The following is a 20,923-nucleotide window of genomic DNA, read 5'->3' as shown; positions in this document are numbered from 1 at the left end:
AAAGTTTATATAGTCATTTTTTTAATATTTGAATATTTAATTTAATAAATCATTTTTATTTAAAATAATTAAATTCAAAATTTTTTTAATCTCGTCATCAAAAATATATATCTCATTTAAAAATTTTGATTGCACCAATCATTTGATTTGGATTTAAATTGTTGTAACAGTAACCACACATTATTTGAAAAACCAAAATCGCAGAATCCAAATTCTCATGTCCAAAATATTTTTATTTAAAAATAGAATTTTAGGGCATGGGAGATACTTACGAAAGTATAATTAATAGTATTTTTTGGGCATTTCGTTTTCCGAAAATTATTGGAAAATGGAAAGAAAATAAATAAATAAATAAATAAAACAAACAGTAGGGAACAAAACGAAAAGAAGCAGGTCAAATCCAATACCTTTTTCCATTGTGACGAGGAGAGACGGAAAAACAATTGAACTTCCTTCAATTGGTTGTCTTCCCCTTTGGAGTTATCCTCAACATTAGCAGAAATCCTCTACATTCACTGCTGATGAGCTGAACCCACGTGTTGGAAACCGATTGGTCCTTAGTGAAAACTAATATTGACTCGCTCTACGTGCCCGGCAAGTGACAGTATGGACCAATCAATAAAAACGGGGTCCCAACGGGGATTTAGTCTAGTTGGGGTCCCATCTGAAAATGAACCGTTAGCGAGAAATGGCTTGGCATTTGGCAGTTTCCATCCCTCTTTTATCACCTATCATAGCTTTATGGCTTTTGCTAATGCCGCACGGCTATTGTCAAAAGGTCACTGTCGAAGACCAATTTAACTCAACTCAACTCTTATACAAAAATCAATTCAGTACCCATTTCTAGGAAGAGTTCCTGCCTCATTCACATCAAATTATTGCATCACCTAATTAACTCCCTCCCCTTGTTCTTGAATTTTATAGATTAATATTGTTTTTCTTCATCCATTTTCCTTTTTTTTGTACATATAAAACACTTCTTTTTAAATTCAAAACTTTTAAATTTCGATTTCAATTTTTAACCTTTACCATGTTTTAATAGAAATTACTAAAAATTTAAGATGTTCTTAAATCACATCTATACAAATTTTAATCATGAAAGGAAAAAGCTATAATATTATAAAAAACTTTCAAATTAAAAAAATTTAAATAACTTTTTATTCTTATATTACAACTAATAAAAATTTTATATTTTTATTTTAAATTAAATAAATTTTTATGATTAACAGCTAACAAGCTATTGTTACTCAAAATAATATTTGTTATTTTATATTCAAGTGGTGTTAATGTAACATTGACATGTAAAGATAAAAACGTGGTATAAACATATCATTATGTTGTATAAGCATGTTATGTTATCATCTATTATGACAGTTTAGCACCACGTGATATAAAAATGACAAATAACATTTTGACTAATAAACTTCATTAACCATCAACCATAAAAGGTATATTTTGATCAAAATAAAGTATAAAGATTTAATTTAACAGAATAAAAGAATATTTTTTTTTTAATTTTTCAAATAGTTTAAAAACTATTTGACATATTATACCAAAAAAATTAAGTGTTATCATCTCATGCCAAGCTAAATTTCTTCAATTTGTAGAAATTTGGTTTGATCTAATAATTTATTTGCATCATTTGTCACATAATAATATAGTTACAAGAGGTTTATCTCCCTTTTTTTTCCCTTAGAAAAAACATTATACAAATTTAAAATATTCACTTGAATTTATGAGATAAAATAAGTGAGGCAATGTGGGCTTCTTTCATCCACATATCCAACTTGTCGCTTTTAACCTGACTTGACATGACTTGATTTGTAACATAAAATCGTACCACAAATGGAAAAAGAAAAATGGGAATCCAACCTGTCCCACTTTGATTTCATTTTTTCTATAATGTTTTGATTATCTTTAATTTATATATATCATATATTATTTTGATATAAAATATATTTCAAATGCTGCTTTTTCTTGTTCAAATCATCTGTCACGTAAATCCTAAACAATATTATCAAATATTTATATATAAAAATAAATTACTTTTTAAAATTTATTTGAAGGTGATGTTGAATTGGCCTAAATACCCAAACCCAACTAATATTTTCATTTTAAAACTTTGTCTTCAAACATAAATAGAAAAAAAATTCCCTGAGATAAATTTTGAGTAATTGATTTAGAATACAAATGTGTTTATAAAAATTTAAACTTTTATAGATAAAAAAAATTCGCTTCGTAAATCTAATTAAGTAAAAAATTCAAATTTAAGAAATAAAAAGGTTTTAAAAAAATTTAAATAAACTCTTAATTCAATCTAGTTCTTATTTTTATTTTGAATAAAATGAATTTGTATATTTTTGTTTTAAAGTAAATAAGTTTTTATGATTTTATGATAATATTTAATTTAATTAAAATATTACTTATTATTATATAATACATGACATACTTATATGTCAATAATAGATAAGATGTGACATATTGATATGATATAATAACATGATCTTAAAATATTTTTTACCTTTCACATCACACCACATCCACAAATGTAAATATAAAATAATAAATAATATTTAATTAATTATAATAATTAATTATTAATAATAAAAACTTATTTAATTTAAAATAAAAACAAATAAACTTCAACAAATTAGTAAAAAAATATTTAAATATTTTAAAATAATTTAAACATTTTTTGAAACATCATGCCGAAAAAAAACGTATTCTTACCAAACCAAACCTATTTAATAGCAGTAAAACAATAAAACAAATTGGTTTTTTGAATAAGTATATATATGAAAAAACATCTAGAGATAAGAATGAGCAAATGAGTGGATTAGGTGGTCATACTTAAAAATTAAATGGATCACATATTTTTAAAAAATTAACAAAAATCGATCAAACCGACCAAACATAAAATTGGTTTGGTTTTGCACCAATGGACTAAAAATATATCACTTTTTTTAATAAATTATAATATTAAAACTTATAAACTTTATCTATAATTATAATATAGACAACTTATATATAGATTAAATATATATAATATTATTTTATTATATATATGAAATTAATGACACAACTTATATGTTATAATATTTTAATTTTTATATCAAAGTTTGTATAAATAATAACTAATTATAAAAAATATGTTATAAAAACCAAGGTGATAATTAATAAGATTATTAAGTATAATGATATAACTAAAATTTATTATAAATTATAGTAATATTTATATATAAATTAAATATATACATTTATAATATTTTATATTACAAAATATTACTAACATATAATAATTATAATATATTAATATGTAGAATATTTACTATCATGTATTATAATATTAATATATAAATTATATCATTTAAAATGTATAATTTGTAATTTTATATTAATATAGATTTATAAATGAATTATATATATAATTAAAATTAAATTATTATAATTATAATTTGTATACATATATATAATAAATTAATATATTTTAAATATATTATTAATTAAATTTACTATCAATTCTTCTTAATATATATAAAAAATATATTATATATTAATATATTAAAAAAATTAATTTAATTTTTTCAGTGGATTGATTTAAAAATTTTAAAATCGATGACAGATCAAAAAAAATTAAATGAAACATTTTGAATTAATTAGATCAAATTATGCTGCTTAAATTACATTTAATTTTATAAATAAATAATTTAATTTAATTTGATATTGGCTCATCCCGGCGCGGAGAGATGAAACACAAGAGGTCCTGGAGGTACAGCTTTTCAAAACCCCAAAAATAATGTAAAACATTAAAATCGAAAAGGACTGAGATAATTGCAACGGAAGGAAGTGTCTATCAGCTAAAAAGTTTGCATATTAAATGTTCGACCTTTTGCCGTGACTGCGACGGGAGGGATACGTGTGGCGGAGAATAGTGAATTGGATTTAATGCTTTTTGGTTTATTCCTTCTATTTTTTTCTTTAAAAACTCTCTTCTTTGCCTTTGTTATCGGAAATATGCAAAATCTAAATGAATACAGAAATCTAAATATGGCCTTTTTTTTCGGTTTCAATTGCTTCTTTCTCTTCCTCCCTTAAAGGAAAGCTGGTTTACGCTCGACAATGACCCGACTGCTCCTTCCTTTGGCCCATTTGCTTCAGTGGACACGGCATCTCCTTCTCAAAAGTAAACCCATATCATTACTATTTTCTTGTATTATGATATAAAGGAAAAGAATAATAACTATAAGAGACAAGCTAATACAATTCTAAACTCTTTTTTATCTATATTTATTCTCTTGATTCTTGTTATATATTTAATGATAATAATAATAATAGAAAGAAAAAAAAAAAACAAGTAGCAGTAGAAGAAGAAGGAGAGGAAGAAGTAAGGAGATGTTTCTTTTGAGTGATAGAGAATCTATGCTCACCATCTGTTTGTTCCTTCTCCATGACAAGACCCCACGCTCTCCTCGAAAAGAAAGGAGGGAAACAACAAAAACCGCAAACAGTGTCCCTTGCTTTATGCTAGCAACCCCTATCCAGCCTTTGCCTCCTCCTCCATCCCCCAATAAATAATTTCAAAAAGTTGTTGAAGTAAACTCCCCTCAATTTTTTTATTGCCTTAACCTCTCTAACTGACAAAGAAATAAAAACACCAAGTACAGCCCATCCCCCGTTCTAATTTTTTTTACACAAATATTTCTTTTTTTAATGAATTTTCATTCAGTTAATAAAAATTGCATTTTTATTTGTTTTTAAAAATTCAGATATTTGTTTGGGTTTTTTTTTTGTGGGTTTTTCTCGTGTTTTATATGCTGGCCGGCGATGCCGACGCCGGCAACCGCAGCTCGGCAATGCTTAACGGAAGAAGCGGCGCGTGCGTTAGACGAAGCGGTGGCCGTGGCGCGTCGAAGGAGCCATGCACAGACGACATCACTCCACGCGGTGTCGGCGCTGCTTTCCTTACCGTCGTCCAGTCTCCGAGATGCGTGTGCACGCGCGCGAAGCAGCGCGTACCCGTCCCGACTCCAATTCCGCGCCTTGGAGCTTTGCGTCGGGGTTTCGCTCGACCGTTTACCTTCTTCGAAGACCGTCGAGGACCCTCCGATTTCCAACTCTTTGATGGCGGCAATCAAACGGTCGCAAGCCAATCAACGGCGCCATCCAGAAAGTTACCATTTACAGCAGTTGCACAGTAACAATAATAATAACAATAACGCCACCGGTTGTTCTCAGACGGCGTCGCTTTTGAAGGTCGAACTTAAATACTTTATTTTATCAATTCTCGATGACCCGATTGTTAGTCGGGTCTTCGGGGAAGCTGGGTTCCGGAGCTGTGACATAAAGTTGGCTTTAGTTCACCAGCCGGTAACTCAAGTTTCCCCTCGGTTTTCACGTACCCGTTGCCCGCCTATTTTTTTGTGTAACTTAACGGATTCGGTTTCGGGTCGGGTAGCGTTTAATTTCCGTTTCCGGGTCAAGAGACGGGGCTGATGAGAATTGTAGGAGAATTGGTGAAGTTATGGTTAAAAAGATGGGAAAAGTCCGTTGCTTGTTGGGTTTGTGCTGTAGAAGCTTTGAGGGGTTTTACAGAGAGTTTAGCAAGAGGGAAATCTGGTTTCTTGGATTGGGATTTGGCTGGGTTGAATGTGATTTCGATTGAAAATGAGGTTAATGAGCTCGTTATTGGAGGAAATGAGGAAAAATTGGAGATAAAGTTGAAGGAAATGGAAGGAGTTTTGGAGAAGTGTAATGGTTCTGGAGGAGTGGTTTTAAATTTTGGGGATTTGAAAGGGTTGATTTTGGATGGGGTTTTAAGTGATTCTGTTAGTGCTATGGTTTTGAAACTAACGGGTTTAATGGAAGTTTATAGAAGCAAATTATGGTTGATTGGAGCTGTGGCTAGTGTCGAAATGTATAGGAAGTTTTCCGACAAATTTCCCAATATAGAAAAAGACTGGGATTTGCAGTTGTTGCCCATTACTTCTTCCAAGAGTTCATTTGATGGGGTTTGCTCCAAATCCAGGTGGGTTTTTGCTCAATGCTGTAAATATCTTGTATATGGGTTTTGATAAAATATGTTCTTGTTGTTCATATTTTGCTTGATTGAAATTCTCTTAGTTATTGCAGTAATCTGTCGATTTCTTGCCAAAAACTGAAGTTTTCTCTATGCATTTCTAGAAGTGGAGTCACCATTTGTTGCATTATATATATACCGTATACATGTTCTTTATTTTTAGTTGCTTTTTGCTTTTTTGTGTTAGGTTATTTAAAAAATGTTTTGTTCAGGGGTTTTTGCCTACCTGGATGTTTAGTGACTCTTGTGTTGTTAGAACGTGTGTTCAATAAAATAAATATGTACTACTACTAGTAGTTAAAAAAGGTTTCATGCCTCGTGGCTTTGTCCTATATAATACTACTAAAGTTGTACTTGATAAGATAAAGGCACTCAAAAATAAATGTTTGGAGCTATATCAGGGCTTTCGGCTGGATAATTTGCGTCCTTTTAAGGTGTGGATGTAGATGTCACTTGAAGAACTGGGGATGCAGTATTTCAATAAAATATCTTAATACCAAATTAAGTCCTTAAGTCTCTAGGTTTTGGAGCAAAAAGGGCCTGGTTTTGTTTGTAAACAGAGCACCAAGTATATATAGATGAAATGGTTTCAGCACTAAAATTTCATTTTTTCTGATGACCATCTTGTTTGCACTTTGTCTTCAGTTCACCATAGCCCTAGAGTATGGGATATCTAGGGGCTGGGAGTGGCATCTAACGTGCCTTAATGACATCTTCTTTCTTTCAATGGATAATAAATTTTTTATTTATTTCTGGCAGAGAATTTACAAGAACTCCATTCTTAGGGGAAAACGTACACACTACGTATATTATGATCTAGCTGTGATGCTTCACCTATCTCATACTCATGACATATTTCTAGCTTTGGTTCTTGTCTCAGTAAATTTATAGGCTTGTTTTCATTTCTTTTCCTAATTTATATGGGAACTGGGGGATTAGCCGTGATTCTTGATCCAGGGATACATGCACCAACCATTGAGCTAATGCTTGGTTGCTATATGTTTGTCTCTGAAATGCAGTTCTTTTGCAGCACATTAGTAGTTAGGGCCATTCTAAGTTTATATTTGTATATGTATATATCTACTGCCAGTGCCCTTTAGCTTCTGACAGTTTTTCACCCAATGGATCTCACAGTTCCATGCTCATGACATACTTACAGCTTGATGGGGTCCTTTGTTCCATTTGGTGGCTTCTTCCCTACACCATCAGATTTGAGAAGTCCATTAAGTGGCAGAAACCAATCTATCCCTCGATGCAAGCCTTGTAATGAGAAGTATGAACTAGAAGTTGCTGCTATTCTGAAGGGAGGCTCAACAGCTTCAGTTGCTGATCAGTATTCAGAAAACTTGCCTTCTTGGTTACGGATGGCAGCAGTTGACACGACCAAGGGTGTGGATGTGACAAAGGTGGGCTAGCACTTCAGATTTTGAAATCCTCAACTTGGCTTAGATAAACAACCACATACATACTTTTTATCCATTGTTGGCAGTAGTCATATGCTTTATTTCAAAGATAAAATTATAATTAAGTTTATTTAAGGATGTGCTTCATTATTCAGTGCAGACTAAAGATGATGAAACCATGTTGAATGCTAAAGTTTCGGGGTTGCAGAGAAAATGGAATGATATTTGCCAACGTCTCCATCACACTCCACCATTCCACAAGTTAGATATTACCTCGGGCAGGTCTCCAGCTCCAATTGTTGAGGTCCCACAGTTTGCCACAGACAAGAAGCAAAGCAGTGGTGAAGATCTGTCTATCAGTGAAAGTCGATTTCCCGATCAAAGCTCCAGCACACAAATGCAATTGCAAAAGATTTTTCCACCAAAACCTAACATACCAATACCGTGTTCTGAAGCTGAGAATATTAATTTCCAATCCAGGTTACTTGCAGATGTGTCAAGCCTAGCTCAGCAGACAGATATGGATGTGCCTTGGTTTACTCATCACCCTCAGCCAAATCTGAGCTCTTGTCCTGGACGCACACCTTTATTTGTTCCTCCCATCACCACAGATTTAAAGTTAGGAACAATATATGCATCAACCAGTCAGGAATCAAACACCACAAAATCGCTAGATCATAAATCACATCTTCAGCACTTCTCAGGTTCCATATCTGCTGATGCAAATAGTGAGAATACTTCATATCAATTTGCCCAATCTTCGTCATGCTCTGGTCTTACATCAGGTGAGCATTTTGATCAAGGGGATTACAAGTCGATTAGGAAAGTTCTTTCTGAAAAGGTTGGCTGGCAAGGTGAAGCCGTAAATTCTGTCAGCCAGGCTGTATCAAATTTAAGGAGCAGATATGGAAGCCGTTATGGCATAAACTCTAAAGGGGATATTTGGCTTACTTTCGTTGGACCTGACAGACTTGGAAAGAGAAGAATTGCTTCAGCACTTGCTGAGGTACTATTTGGCAGCCAGGAAAACTTAATCTTTGTGGATTTGAGCATGCAAGACAAAGGTAGCCATTCAAACTCGATTTTTGAATGCCAAGAGTTAAATGGTTATGATGTGAAGTTTAGAGGAAAAACAGTTTCTGACTTCATCGCTGAGGAGTTGAGAAAGAAACCCCATTCTGTTATCTTCCTTGAAAATGTGCATAAGGCTGATTATTACGTCCAACGCAGTTTGGACCAGGCTATTAGAACAGGTAAATTTCCTGATTCGCATGGGAGAGAAATCAGCATCAACAATACAGTTCTTATAATGTCTGCCATCAGAAAAGGTAATATAAATGTTCTCTGTGAGAAGAAATCCATGAAATTCTCTGAGGAAAGAATACTGGGAGCCAAAAGCTGGCAAATGCAAATTTTAGTTGGTTCCGTTTCTGATGATGTCAGCAGAAGCAATGATACGAACACGAGAGTTGCAACAATAAAACATGCTTCCACTTCTGCAACTGTTAATAAAAGAAAGATGATTGACACTGGTTACTCTTCTGAGCTTGAAAAAACAGACACGAGAGTCCACAAGGCTCCAAGATCCTGTCTGGATTTAAATCTTCCTGTGGAGGAGACAGACGAGGGCATCAGTTTGGGGGACTCTGATAGTGAATCTCTCTCGGAGAACTCAGAAGGTTGGTTGGAAGAACTCTTTAGCCAAGTATATAAAAACATAGTTTTCAAGCCGTTTGATTTTGATGAACTTGCCAATAAAATTGTAAAGGAAGTCAGCTCACAATTTCAGACCACTGTTGGGTCTGGGGTTCGGTTGGAGATTGATGAAGAAGTCATGTTACAGATAGTCGCGGCTGCCTGGATATCAGACAAAAAGGAAGCAGTAGAAGACTGGCTTGAAAAAGTTCTCTGCAGAAGCTTTGCTGAGGCTCAGCAGAAGTACCATCTCACTTCTCAGTCTGTTGTGAAACTAGTTGCATGTGATGGTGTTGGTGTGAGTGAGCAAGCTCCTGGAATATGTCTTCCTGCAAAAATTAATCTGAACTGATTTTTTGATGCTGTAATTAAATTGTATAATGTAGCCCCCAGTTTATAGGTTCTAGTATCTAAAGCCTTTGGCAAGCATTCCCGTAATTCTTTTGGGTATTATTTTTGTGTTGTATTAAACGCAGTCAAAGAATGTATAATGTTCTCCTTGTCCAAAGAGTAACAGGTTACTTTCTTCTCAGCTTGCCTGCATTACCTGTAATCTGACCTTCCTGAACTTAAAGCTGGCATACAAAGACTCAAAAGGGGCAAAATGATGCAAGTTGGCCTTATGTGGTCAATTGACTAATCAGCCATAAAACTTTTTTCTCCATGAACCATCTCATAGGATAATGGTCCTTGTTTAATGGCCTTCTCCCAAAGCCCACTGCTCTACGTTAGCTGCTGTTTCAGCGCATTGGACTTAAAACCCATGCATGGTAGATGAAATAATCCCAATGCTGCTTTGTTTCTTTCGGCTAAGGTAAAGGGGGGTCTTTAGTTTGAGTCAACAGCCGCGCACTTGGTCATACTTCAGAAACCTACGACACTACTTGAAGTCACTATATTTGTCAAACTACTAAGGCCCAAGCCTTGGCTAAGAACCATAGGCTTTTCTCACAAAGCTTATGTCATGATTCTAGGCCTCCAGCAGACTAGCACTGCCTAACCCCTTCCGTCTCGCCAACTATTTACAAAGATGACATTTCCTTACCCCCCCAACCTAGTTTATATAACTTAGCCGTTCTAATAATAAATTACGACTGCTTCCTACTCCCTATGTTTTCTTACCAAAATCAACCAAGAATGTAGGGCACTGCTTTTGGTTTTCCTGTTTAATTCCTTTAGCTTCCTGTCATTTCTCTTCTTGTTCGGGTCAGGTTTGGTGACAGGGTTAGCGACAAGGATTTAACACTAACTAGAATACTAGATCAAGGATGGGCCAAGACAATTGTTTTAGAATGGAGAAACACTTCGGGTAAATATGTTGGAGCTCACTTATTAATCACTGACCATGGCTTGGCTGCCAAATTGTCGTGCTTGCAAACGAGTTTGAACATTTGTTTTGTGAGGGCTCCGAGGGTGCCATCTGCCCTTTTCTTCAAACCATTTACGTGCATCTGCAAACATCATAGCAAGCTTTTGCTTTCCTCATTCATGAAATTAATCATCTCTCTGATCTTTTTAACCGAAGATCTCCGGACCTTAAGGGCTAAATTTTGCACTGACACGAGTTGGAAAGCCAACAAAAGATGACGAGGCACACGTGAGATGACAGGAGGCCAGGTGGTACTGGACCGTGGTCCGGCTTACGTTATAAGCTAACCTTGTGGAAAACGAAACCGCCCTTGCATTGCAAAGACAATTTTTTCCACGCCCAACTCTGACTTTTCTTCCTTTTGATTTGATGGCTCTGTTTGTTTGGTGCTGGAAAAATTCGGAACTATGGCCTTGATGTTACACGTTTGCCTCAAATTTCTGGTCTCTTCCCGACCCTTTTTAGCTTTTCTTCCCCATAAACCAAAAAAGGTGGAAAGAAATTCAACAGCTTCCTACATATTTGATCATTCTAATGAGCTTCAGGATGTTAGATTAGTTTGATTCCTCCACTATAAGAACAACAAGCTTCTTCAACTAGTATTCTAGTCAGTACTATACATTAACATCAAATGTTTCAATGTCATTGTTTGACAGAAGAAGTATTCAATATTTTAACTTATTGGTTCTAATAATTGTGAAATTTCTTGGTCAAAAAGCTCATAATATGCCCATGGAATGGTAAATAAAAGAAGTGGAGTTCTTATCCCAACTCATCAATCTTTAATTTAATTTCCCTTACTTTAAACTTATTGAACCTCGACGGATAATTTATTCAAGAATAAAATTTATTAATTTGTAAATCATTTTTTAAAAAAATAATAAGAAAAAGAAAAATAATATCACATATTGATATAAATTAGCATTACCAAATTTTTCTAAAACCCTAGCTCCATTCAAGTCACAGTAATTAACATTGGAGTTTGTAACTTCACTTTGCATCTCCAACTATAGAAATTTATTATCATAATGTGTGGAGAAATTTGCCTGAGAAACATCATAATGAATAAACAAAAGAGGAAAGAGACACGCAGCACATCATTGTTTACTAAATGCATTCTGTGTGTTGATGAAGCAGACATTTCTTTAATTTAATATTCCTCTCAGCTCATAATAGGTTCTTTCCTTTCCTCGTGTTCAAAGATAGAAATCAATAAATAAAAGGTAAAATATTCTTATTCTTAAATTTTAATCAAAATTATATAAAAATCTATTAATTTTTAAAATAAACACCTCACCTCAAGATTAAAAACACTATTAATAAATATTATGAAAATATTAAAATATTTTTTTATTAATTTAAAAAATTATTAGTATATTTTTTAAAAAAAATACAAAAAAATTGGGAGCACCGATGAGTGTTCCCCAGCTCACCAAGAAACTTGAGGAGCCCCAACCGGGCTCCTTAAGGGATTTTTTTAATTAATAAAAAATATAAAAATTATTATAAAAATTAATCAAAAGTAAAATTATTTTTTTATTTGTATCTTGTTAGCAAGTTGATGAAAATATTAATGGTTGATTAACGGATAACATGTCCAATAAAAATATTTTTTAAAAATAGTGTATCTATTTTAAAAACTAATAAAATTTCGTATAATTTCGATCAAAATTTAAAAAAATAAAAATATTTTACTATTTGATTATTTTCTACATTCAATCCCCGTGAATTTTCCAACTATAAAAATGCATGATTGATTCATTATCCAAATAAAATAATATACATATGTATAATTATTACTATGAATTTGAGCTAAATGAGATCAAGACTAGGCCATCTCTATCTCTCTAGTCAAAAACTTTGATTATTTATTTTTGGATATACAAGAATATCAAAGGATAATTTCAACAAGTTTAATAGTACTTTATTAACATGTCACCTGTCGAAATTTTTTTTTTCGAGTCTTTGTTTTGGGGTATGCAAATGATCGATTCAAATCGATTCGATGCTAAAATTCCAAAAACCGAAAAAATTATTACTATGAACTATGATGCCTAACAAGCCATGCTTTTCTGTACAACTTTACTTAGCTTCTTCAGCCACTTTTAGTCATACCCTTTGGCACATTATATGGAAATGAATGTAGAAAAGTAGAATTTGCTAAAAAAAGAAAATGATCATCAACTATATGCAAAGGTCATAATTACCCCAATAATCTCTATGTGCAATGTATGATACTTTTGGGATGATAAGTATATGTAACAAGATCAATCATGACCATTGGCAATGCAACCCAATTCTTTTCCTTTTGCAAATCAAAGCCCCCTTTTCCACCCTTTTTTTTCCTCCTACTATATTAAATGAGCATCTATTCATAACCTTACTGAAAGGTGATGGAAACCATGGTGTGATTGATTGCAACATCCAATGCAATCTTTCCACCCATTGGAAAATGACATCAAATGCTTGGGTCCCAATCCTTCGAGAACCTTAGTGTCTTTTATGTTTTTAATACTGGGGTCCCTGATTTAGAGCACGCCATGGACTTTTCTATTGTATGCTTTTAAACAAATTCATAGATTTTAGTAGTCAAATTTGTCTCCGGGAAAAAGAAAAATCAGAGCCGTTCGATTCGTTTGACCCATTCGATTGATCGTTAAACTAAATTTAAAATTTTCTTAAAAAAAAAAAACCAAATTTCTAATCATTATTTTTGTTTGAGTGAGATTTACAAGGTTGATTTTTTATAATGCATTTGCTCTTCATGTTTATCCCTTTGGAAGGAAGTGTCAATGGTTCTTAGTACGACATCAAGTCTTGGAGCTACACCCCAAATTCTTATCCAATTTATTATTTTATTTATTGATGGACACTTATTATAAATATTTTAAGGAAGAATCTTGTATGGCGGTTTTGTTTGTATGTAGAATTCTTTAATTAGGGAAAAATAATACATAAGTTAAGATTATCTAGTCAGCAATTAACTCCACTTCAATATCCTAAACCATTAAGACAAATGTCATTTTTTTTTTTGTGGTTTTAAAGAAATTATTTTCAAGATATTTTGTTGTCTTATATTTTTGCATTAAGTATAGTTCTGCTTACGTCATTTTGCAATATATTTGAATTATTGATCCACTTGCCAAAAAAGAATTTGTAATATTCTTACATTCATGCATTAAAATAATTTGATGATGGAAATATTGGCTTTTATAAGATCGTTGCTTAACATTCATCATCCAACGAGAACATATATGTACATGTCATGAGCAACAATGACTATTTTGTTATTATAAAATGAATTGAATAGTCAATAACTTTATGTAGAATTAATTTATATTAATTCACGAAAACGTATCCGATTTTTGATACATGATTTGACAGTGAAAATAATATTAATCATATTAACTAGTGAGATTCAATGTATTAAGATTTTCTCCTCGTTTTTCTTTATAATTCTTTATTGAGTGAAATTTGTAATACTTTTTATCTAGACAAAAAAAGGGATTTAATCTTACCTTTATATGCAATCTTTTTAATACCTTCGAGGATTAGGTGCTCCCTCTTCATATATCCCCTTGACTATGTTTATTGGGGATTTTTTGATTATTTAAAAAATAAATTTTAATTTTTTTTTTCAATATGGTAAATTATTATGAAATTTTTTGAGGTGTTATAGGTGAGTATCAATAAAAATTGATAGCATTATTTATGAATTTTATTTTCTTTAGGTAGTTAATCTTGTGAGAAGAAATAATCCTTTCCTTAACTTCTTTTTGTATTTTATGGACTAATAAAAGCAAAGTAGAAGTGAGAGGGAAATTTACAATCAATAATGTGATGAATAATAGGTTTAGTTAGTTTAACTTTAACCCAAGTTTTGCAATGGCATAATAATTTCTTTCATATATAATTAACCTTTAAATTATAAATAAAAAAGAATACCTTGAAGATATGCAAAAGATTTCTTGCTGTGCCTTTGCAATATAAATGGAAGACAAATTGCCAAGAAAATGGTGATCATTAGTCTTTTGACAAACCTTTAGGTATGCCACTTCCCATAATCATTCTTCTATCTTTTGAATTTCTTTAGCTAAAATTATAAGACATTTGTTTTGTTTTGTTTTTTTTTTGGGTATATTGTACAAGACAATTGACATAACAATACTTTTTTTGGGTATATAATGATAAATGACATTTTAACTAATTCAATTATTAATCATAAAAATTTATTTAATTTGAAATAAAATATAAAAATTTGTTTGACTTAAAATAAAAATATAAAATTTGATTAAATGTAATTATAATATAAATGGCTCAATTAGAATTTTTTTGAATAATTTAAATTTTTTTTAGATATTATACCTTTAAAGAATTACTATGGTTACAAATTAAGCTAAATTTTTATGAAATGATAAAACATATAATAGGCAATATATAAATTATGTTATTGTTGTAAATAATATACTTGATAATGATTGCACGTATCATGTTTGAATATTATATATAAAATTAATAACTACTAATCAAAAATTTAAAATTATGTTTTGAAGTGTGGGAAAGCTAATATGTCACCTAGACTTGGTCCAAAATTTTTACCCATCATTTAACGTCAGCATAAGAATTACCATAATTAAAAATTTTTAATGAAATTATTTAATGAACTATTAATGTATATTTAAATAAATAGAACAAAAGGGTTCAAAAAAGTCCCAACAAGAAGACAGATAAATGCTTCTAGAACCCATCGAAACGCTGCGATTCGTCGATAGCATCAAGAATTTTGCCTCCTTAAAACAATATCCAATTCAATCTCCCCCTTTATTGTCACCGCGCACATCGTTCACAGACAAGTAAACACCCCGCCGTACGCCTTCCATCCTTCAACTCCCTTCGACAGTCTCCCAACGTAAAATCACAGTCGGCTAATATCCTCAGAACCAACAAACGAATGGGATTTTAAAATAATAGAAAGACATTGCTGACGGTGCAGGGAGGTCCACGTCATCCGCCAAGAGCCAAAGAAACGCGTAATGCGTGACAAATCCGGATTCTCCAAAATCGAGTGGCCGTTTCCACACACAGAAAAATAAAATTAAAAACCAAAAGAACTATCGACACGTGGCGTTTCTTGAGTCGTTGTAGGTTAGATATTAAGAGCTCCTCCCGTGGACCCCACTCCCAATGAACGAAATCCCATAAAAGTAAAAATGGAAAAATAAAAGGAATTAAAGTTTAATTTGCATTTCATCTGCATTTGCATTTGAATTTGAGTTTTTTCTTTGGGGTCTCTAACTTTTTTTTAGAGGGAAAAGGAAAGGAAGGAGCCATAGGCTCACTCCTTTTGACTCTTTAAAAATATAATATTTAAAATACTAAAAAAGGACAAAAAAACCCAAAACCAAAAGGTCTCGCTTTTCCATTTCTGTTTCTTTCTCTCTCTTTTAAACTCGGGTTTGAAGTTAAAAAACGCAGAGGTTGGTTTTTTTTGTTAAAGAGACATTCTGGGTTTCTTCTCCAGTTCTCATATTTGTGTTTCAAAGGTATGGTATTTCTTTTTTTTTTTTCCTTTTGGTTCTTTTTTCCTTATGCTGGTGCCTTGTTTGTGTTCTGTTTGGCAGGTGAGAAAATGTGTGAAAAGAATGAAACTTTATGAAGTGTTTTTGTTGTGTGGGGAGTAGTTAGTCTTTCTTCCTTTTAACGTGTACTACGTTCGGAAATTTGGCTGGTGTGTTTTTATATGTAGTTCGTTTTTGTTGAGGTTTTTGTTTTTTTTTTAAACTGATTTTCTGTTTCTTATTCGGTTAAAACTTTAAGTCGTGGTTTTTATTCTTAGATAAGTTTATTTGTTATGAATTTAGTGGTTGGTTTTAAAGATTGGAACTTTATCTGTAAAAATTGAATGATTTAAGGAACAATTTTTGGTGTCTTTCTCTTCATTTTGTGTTGAATTCTTGAATTGTGGGGTTTTATAGTCCTATCCCTCTTTGTCGCTTTTTATGTCCATTTTAGGCTCTAAAATTATTCGATGAGTTGGTGAATGATTTTTCCCCGTGTTTTCAATTTTGTAGGAAAGAAGAGAAATTTCCTTGTGCAGTGGTTCAAAAAGGAAACCAACTCAAACTGGTTTTGTGATGGAGGGTGAGTCTCATAAAGAAGATATGCTTCCTCAAAAGTTCTCTGTTTTGCTCGAGTTCTCGGCTTCAAATGATCTGATTGGCTTTAAGAGTGCTATTGAGGAAGAGGGTCATGATATTGATGAGCCAAGCCTGTGGTATGGAAGGAGAATAGGCTCAAAGAAGATGGGGTTTGAAGAAAGAACACCCCTTTTAATTGCTTGCATGTTCGGGAGCAAGGATGTAGTCAATTATATTATTGGAAGTGGCTGTGTGGATGTTAACAGGGCTTGTGGTTCAGATGGGGCCACGGCTCTCCACTGTGCTGCTGCTGGTGGCTCCTTTGATTCAGCTGAGGTTGTCAAGATCTTGCTTGATGCCTCTGCTGATATCAATTCTGTTGATGCTAATGGAAACCGGCCTGGTGAGTTGATTACACCAGCTTGTAATTCAGCTTTCAGCTTGAGGAAGAAGATGTTGGAAGCTTTGTTGAGAGGAAGTGGTAGTGTTGGTGAAATGGAGGCTTTGCCTGCTCAAAATGGAAATGAAATGGAAGGGCAAGAGCAGCAAGATAACTCAATAGCCCGGGTTTTGAAAGATGGAACTGAGAAGAAAGAGTATCCTGTTGATCTTACTCTTCCAGACATTAAGAATGGGATATATGGGACAGATGAGTTTAGGATGTATACTTTCAAGGTCAAGCCTTGCTCAAGGGCTTACTCTCATGACTGGACTGAGTGCCCCTTTGTTCATCCTGGGGAGAATGCGAGGAGGCGTGACCCTAGGAAATACCATTATAGCTGTGTTCCTTGCCCTGAGTTTCGTAAGGGATCATGCAGGCAGGGTGATAACTGTGAGTATGCACATGGTATATTTGAGTGCTGGCTTCATCCTGCCCAGTATCGAACTCGTCTCTGCAAGGACGAGACTAATTGTAGCAGGAGGGTCTGTTTCTTTGCCCACAAGCCAGAGGAGCTTCGTCCCTTGTATGCTTCAACAGGTTCGGCAGTACCTTCCCCTAGATCATATGCAGCTACTGGTTCCTCTCTGGACATGGGTTCAATGAGCCCACTTGCTCTTGGCTCTACATCTGTTATGATACCTCCAACATCGACACCACCCTTGACTCCTACTGGTACCTCTTCTCCTATGGGTGGAGCGATGTGGCCAACCCAGTCAAACATCATACCTCCTACCTTGCAGCTTCCTGGAAGTAGGTTGAAAACTGCACTAAGTGCTAGGGATATGGATTTAGACATGGAACTACTTGGGCTGGAAAGCCATCGTCGCCGCCAGCAGCAGCAGCTAATTGATGAGATATCTGGTCTTTCCTCCCCAACCAGTTGGAAGAATCCCTTGTCTTCTGCCTCAGCTTTTTCTGCCTCTGGTGATCGAACTGGGGAATTAAATAGGTTTGGAGGGGTGAAGCCCACTAACCTTGAAGATATTTTTGGATCTCTTGATGCTACTATTTTGCCGCAATTACAAGGAATCTCTCTCGATGCCACAGCTCCTCAGCTGCAGTCTCCCACTGGAGTTCAGATGCGCCAGAATATAAACCAGCAGCTTCGTGCTAGCTACCCAACCAACCTAGCATCCTCTCCTGTGAGGGCATCTCCATCCTTTGGGATTGATGCATCATCTGGGCCCACTGCAGCAGCAGTTTTAAGTTCAAGGTCAGCTGCCTTTGCAAAGCGGAGCCAGAGCTTTATTGATCGTACTGCTGTAAATCGTCATTCAGGGTTTTCTTCACCAACTTCTTCAGCAAGTGCAATGCATTCTAACCTTTCAGATTGGGGTTCCCCTGATGGCAAATTAGACTGGGGTATACAGGGAGAAGAGCTAAGTAAACTAAGAAAATCTGCTTCTTTTGGGTTCCGAAGCAGTGGGAGCAATTTGGCAAATGCAGCACCCTCAATGTTGCCAACTGCTGATGAGCCAGATGTGTCTTGGGTCCAGTCTTTGGTGAAGGACACCCCTTCTGCTGGGCAATTGGGCTTTGACGAGGAGCAGCAGCAGCAGCAGTGTCATCTTAACTCTGGGGGTGCTGAGATGCTCCCTGCCTGGGTGGAGCAATTGTACATGGAGCAGGAGCAGATGGTGGCCTAAAAGCAAAGCTAGCCCCACCATTAGCTCCTCCGTTAACCTTTAACTAGTTCTTGTTTTCCGCCATTTTTTGAATTTTTATCAATATTCATCATTTGTAATTGGAATGAAATGGGGAAGGGGAAAATTGATTGCCCCCTTAGGAGAACCCAAGGTGAGCAGAAGGAAAGATATCTGCTAACACTGCTCTTAGGTCCGAAGAATAATATCTGTTATTCTTTTTAGTTACTAGATTTGGTTTTTGTGTTGGATGAGAGTTCCATGTACATCCAAGTAGAAACATGATTTGCGGTGAGGGTAGCAAGGCGGATGTTCAACTAGTCAAATTTCCAGAGTTACGTTCATTTCAATTAGCAAATGGAAGCAGCCGTACTAATTTTTTGGTTTATTGTCAATTGGTGGGGGTTGTACACATTTTATGTACGAGAAACTATCGCATTTATTTGATTAATATATATATTTTTTCAGTGAAAACTTGCTCGTTCGCTTACCTGTTCTGATTTTGATCGAATCATAACGCTTTTCTATACTGTAATCGGAAAAAGCAGATGGCTTTTTTTATTCTTTCCATTGCTCGTTACCACCAGAGAGCTGGAATGCAAATTAAACCCAACATTCTATTTCTAGCTGGGAAGAAATGGAAATATGGATGTTAACATCCAGCTTCTGCACTCTTTTAAATACCATAAGCCTCAAGAGTTCAACATCTTTACGCAAAGCACAAGAATGGATGGATCTTTTGATGTGATTCCCCACTGTAATCCTTCTTTTTATCTCTTTACAGTGTCATTTACCTATCAACTTTTTTGAATGCTGCATCTGACTTTCGGCATTCAAAAGGTGAAGGCTCATTGGTTCCATGATTCTAAGTGGATGTGATTGTTGAGCACTAACAAAAAGGTAGTCCTGCTAGTGTTAGCTTATTTGTGTCTTTAGATTAACTTTTCTTATTGGGTAAACTTGGCAGTGGGATGGGCACTAGAAGCCTGGAAGAATGAACCACAGTTTCAAGGCTTGTCATTTTAGACAATGAACCAACGAATTTTTTTTTTGCTTCTTATCAGCAAAAGACAAGAATGTTGTTGTGAATGTTCAATAAGGTTTCTTGGAGATGCAGAAACAGAAATTGTAAATTATATCTTCATCCAGGTTAGGCCACTCCTTGGACTAAACTTCTGCCGCCGATGTTGTTTGCTTGTCTTGGGATTGTTTTATCTTGTTGTGGGAGATTTTAGTGTCATAGTCCTCACATAGACGTAAATTTTACATTATCAAAAAAATGTTTTCAGCATATTGAATTATAAAGTTTTACATCGAAAAGAAACTTTTTACGATAATTAAAAAAAGATATCATGATTCTAAAGAGAAAGTATCAGTTGAAAATAAAGAAGAATGTCGTAGTTTTAAAAGAAAGCCATAAATTTCATATCAGTTATATGTATTAGAGTGATATAGAAAATATAAGGGTTTACATTATCCTTAATTTGTGAGACGGTTTTTGTAAGATAAATCGTGAGGTCAACAAACTAAAGCGGACAATACCTCATAAGGGTTAGTGTGGACCGTAATAATTGTGTGATAATTGGTATCAAAATAGATTCTAAATATTAGCAATGTGCCGATAATAGGTATTTTGTTGAAATGGAAAAGGATGTCACAGTTCTTGCGTAGACGTGAATCCCACATCATCGAGATAATGCTCTCAGCAAGTTGAGTTACATAATCCCACATCAAAAACAAAATCTCACATCGAAAATGTCATAGTCTTTGAAAGGAACTCCCACCATTTTAATTGGTGTGTAACGTGACACTAGGCATTGATCAGGACAAAATTTTCAATTTAAAAGAAAACAATAGAGCATTGCTTTCAAGTTTGCCGTATGGAAATATTCAACAAAGGACAAATCAAAGTCTGACTTGGTATCCTGATTGAATGTGTTGCTTAATGGCTTGCTTCACAAGGAGGAGAGCTTGAATAAACAAAGAAGACTTTCTGCAGATCCAATTAAGATATTGTCTCTGGTTCCTACGTGAGACTAGGTTAACAAAATAGCTACACTTTGTTCTATAATTTGAGATCAAAATATTTCATTCTTGATACCTTAAAGATAAAAAAAAAAAGTGAATAACGATCTGTACAAGTATTCATTATTAAATG

At 34.0% G+C, this 20,923-nt stretch overlaps 2 protein-coding genes across 2 annotated transcripts; both read left to right on the top strand.

The window, feature by feature from the left end:
- Window positions 1-4,515: 4,515 nt before the first annotated feature.
- Window positions 4,516-9,738, top strand: LOC110412729 (Double Clp-N motif-containing P-loop nucleoside triphosphate hydrolases superfamily protein). Its single transcript, XM_021423347.2, is given in 5 exon segments — window positions 4,516-5,469; window positions 5,471-5,559; window positions 5,561-6,025; window positions 7,236-7,482; window positions 7,640-9,738. Coding segments are annotated over 5 exon segments (3,333 nt in total). The 5' UTR covers window positions 4,516-4,824; the 3' UTR covers window positions 9,527-9,738.
- Window positions 9,739-15,913: 6,175 nt separating this feature from the next.
- Window positions 15,914-19,239, top strand: LOC110412365 (zinc finger (CCCH-type) family protein). The gene is made up of 2 exons (XM_021422896.2): window positions 15,914-16,086; window positions 16,615-19,239. Exon 2 carries the CDS (start codon window positions 16,678-16,680, stop codon window positions 18,766-18,768), a length of 2,091 nt encoding a protein of 696 aa, XP_021278571.1. The 5' UTR covers window positions 15,914-16,086; window positions 16,615-16,677; the 3' UTR covers window positions 18,769-19,239.
- Window positions 19,240-20,923: the final 1,684 nt, after the last annotated feature.

This window comes from Theobroma umbraticum, unplaced genomic scaffold (genome assembly GCF_002168275.2).
Source record: "Theobroma umbraticum cultivar Fairchild unplaced genomic scaffold, ASM216827v3 scaffold_95.0, whole genome shotgun sequence".
Taxonomy (NCBI): domain Eukaryota; kingdom Viridiplantae; phylum Streptophyta; class Magnoliopsida; order Malvales; family Malvaceae; genus Theobroma; species Theobroma umbraticum.
The sequence above is the reverse complement of the archived record's forward strand: the minus strand, read 5'-3'. Positions and strand labels throughout refer to the sequence as shown.

What these genes read in the sequence shown, in the direction of transcription:
- LOC110412365 (XM_021422896.2), top strand. Translation starts at nt 16,678, where the DNA reads ATGGAGGGTGAGTCTCATAAAGAAGATATGCTTCCTCAAAAGTTCTCT.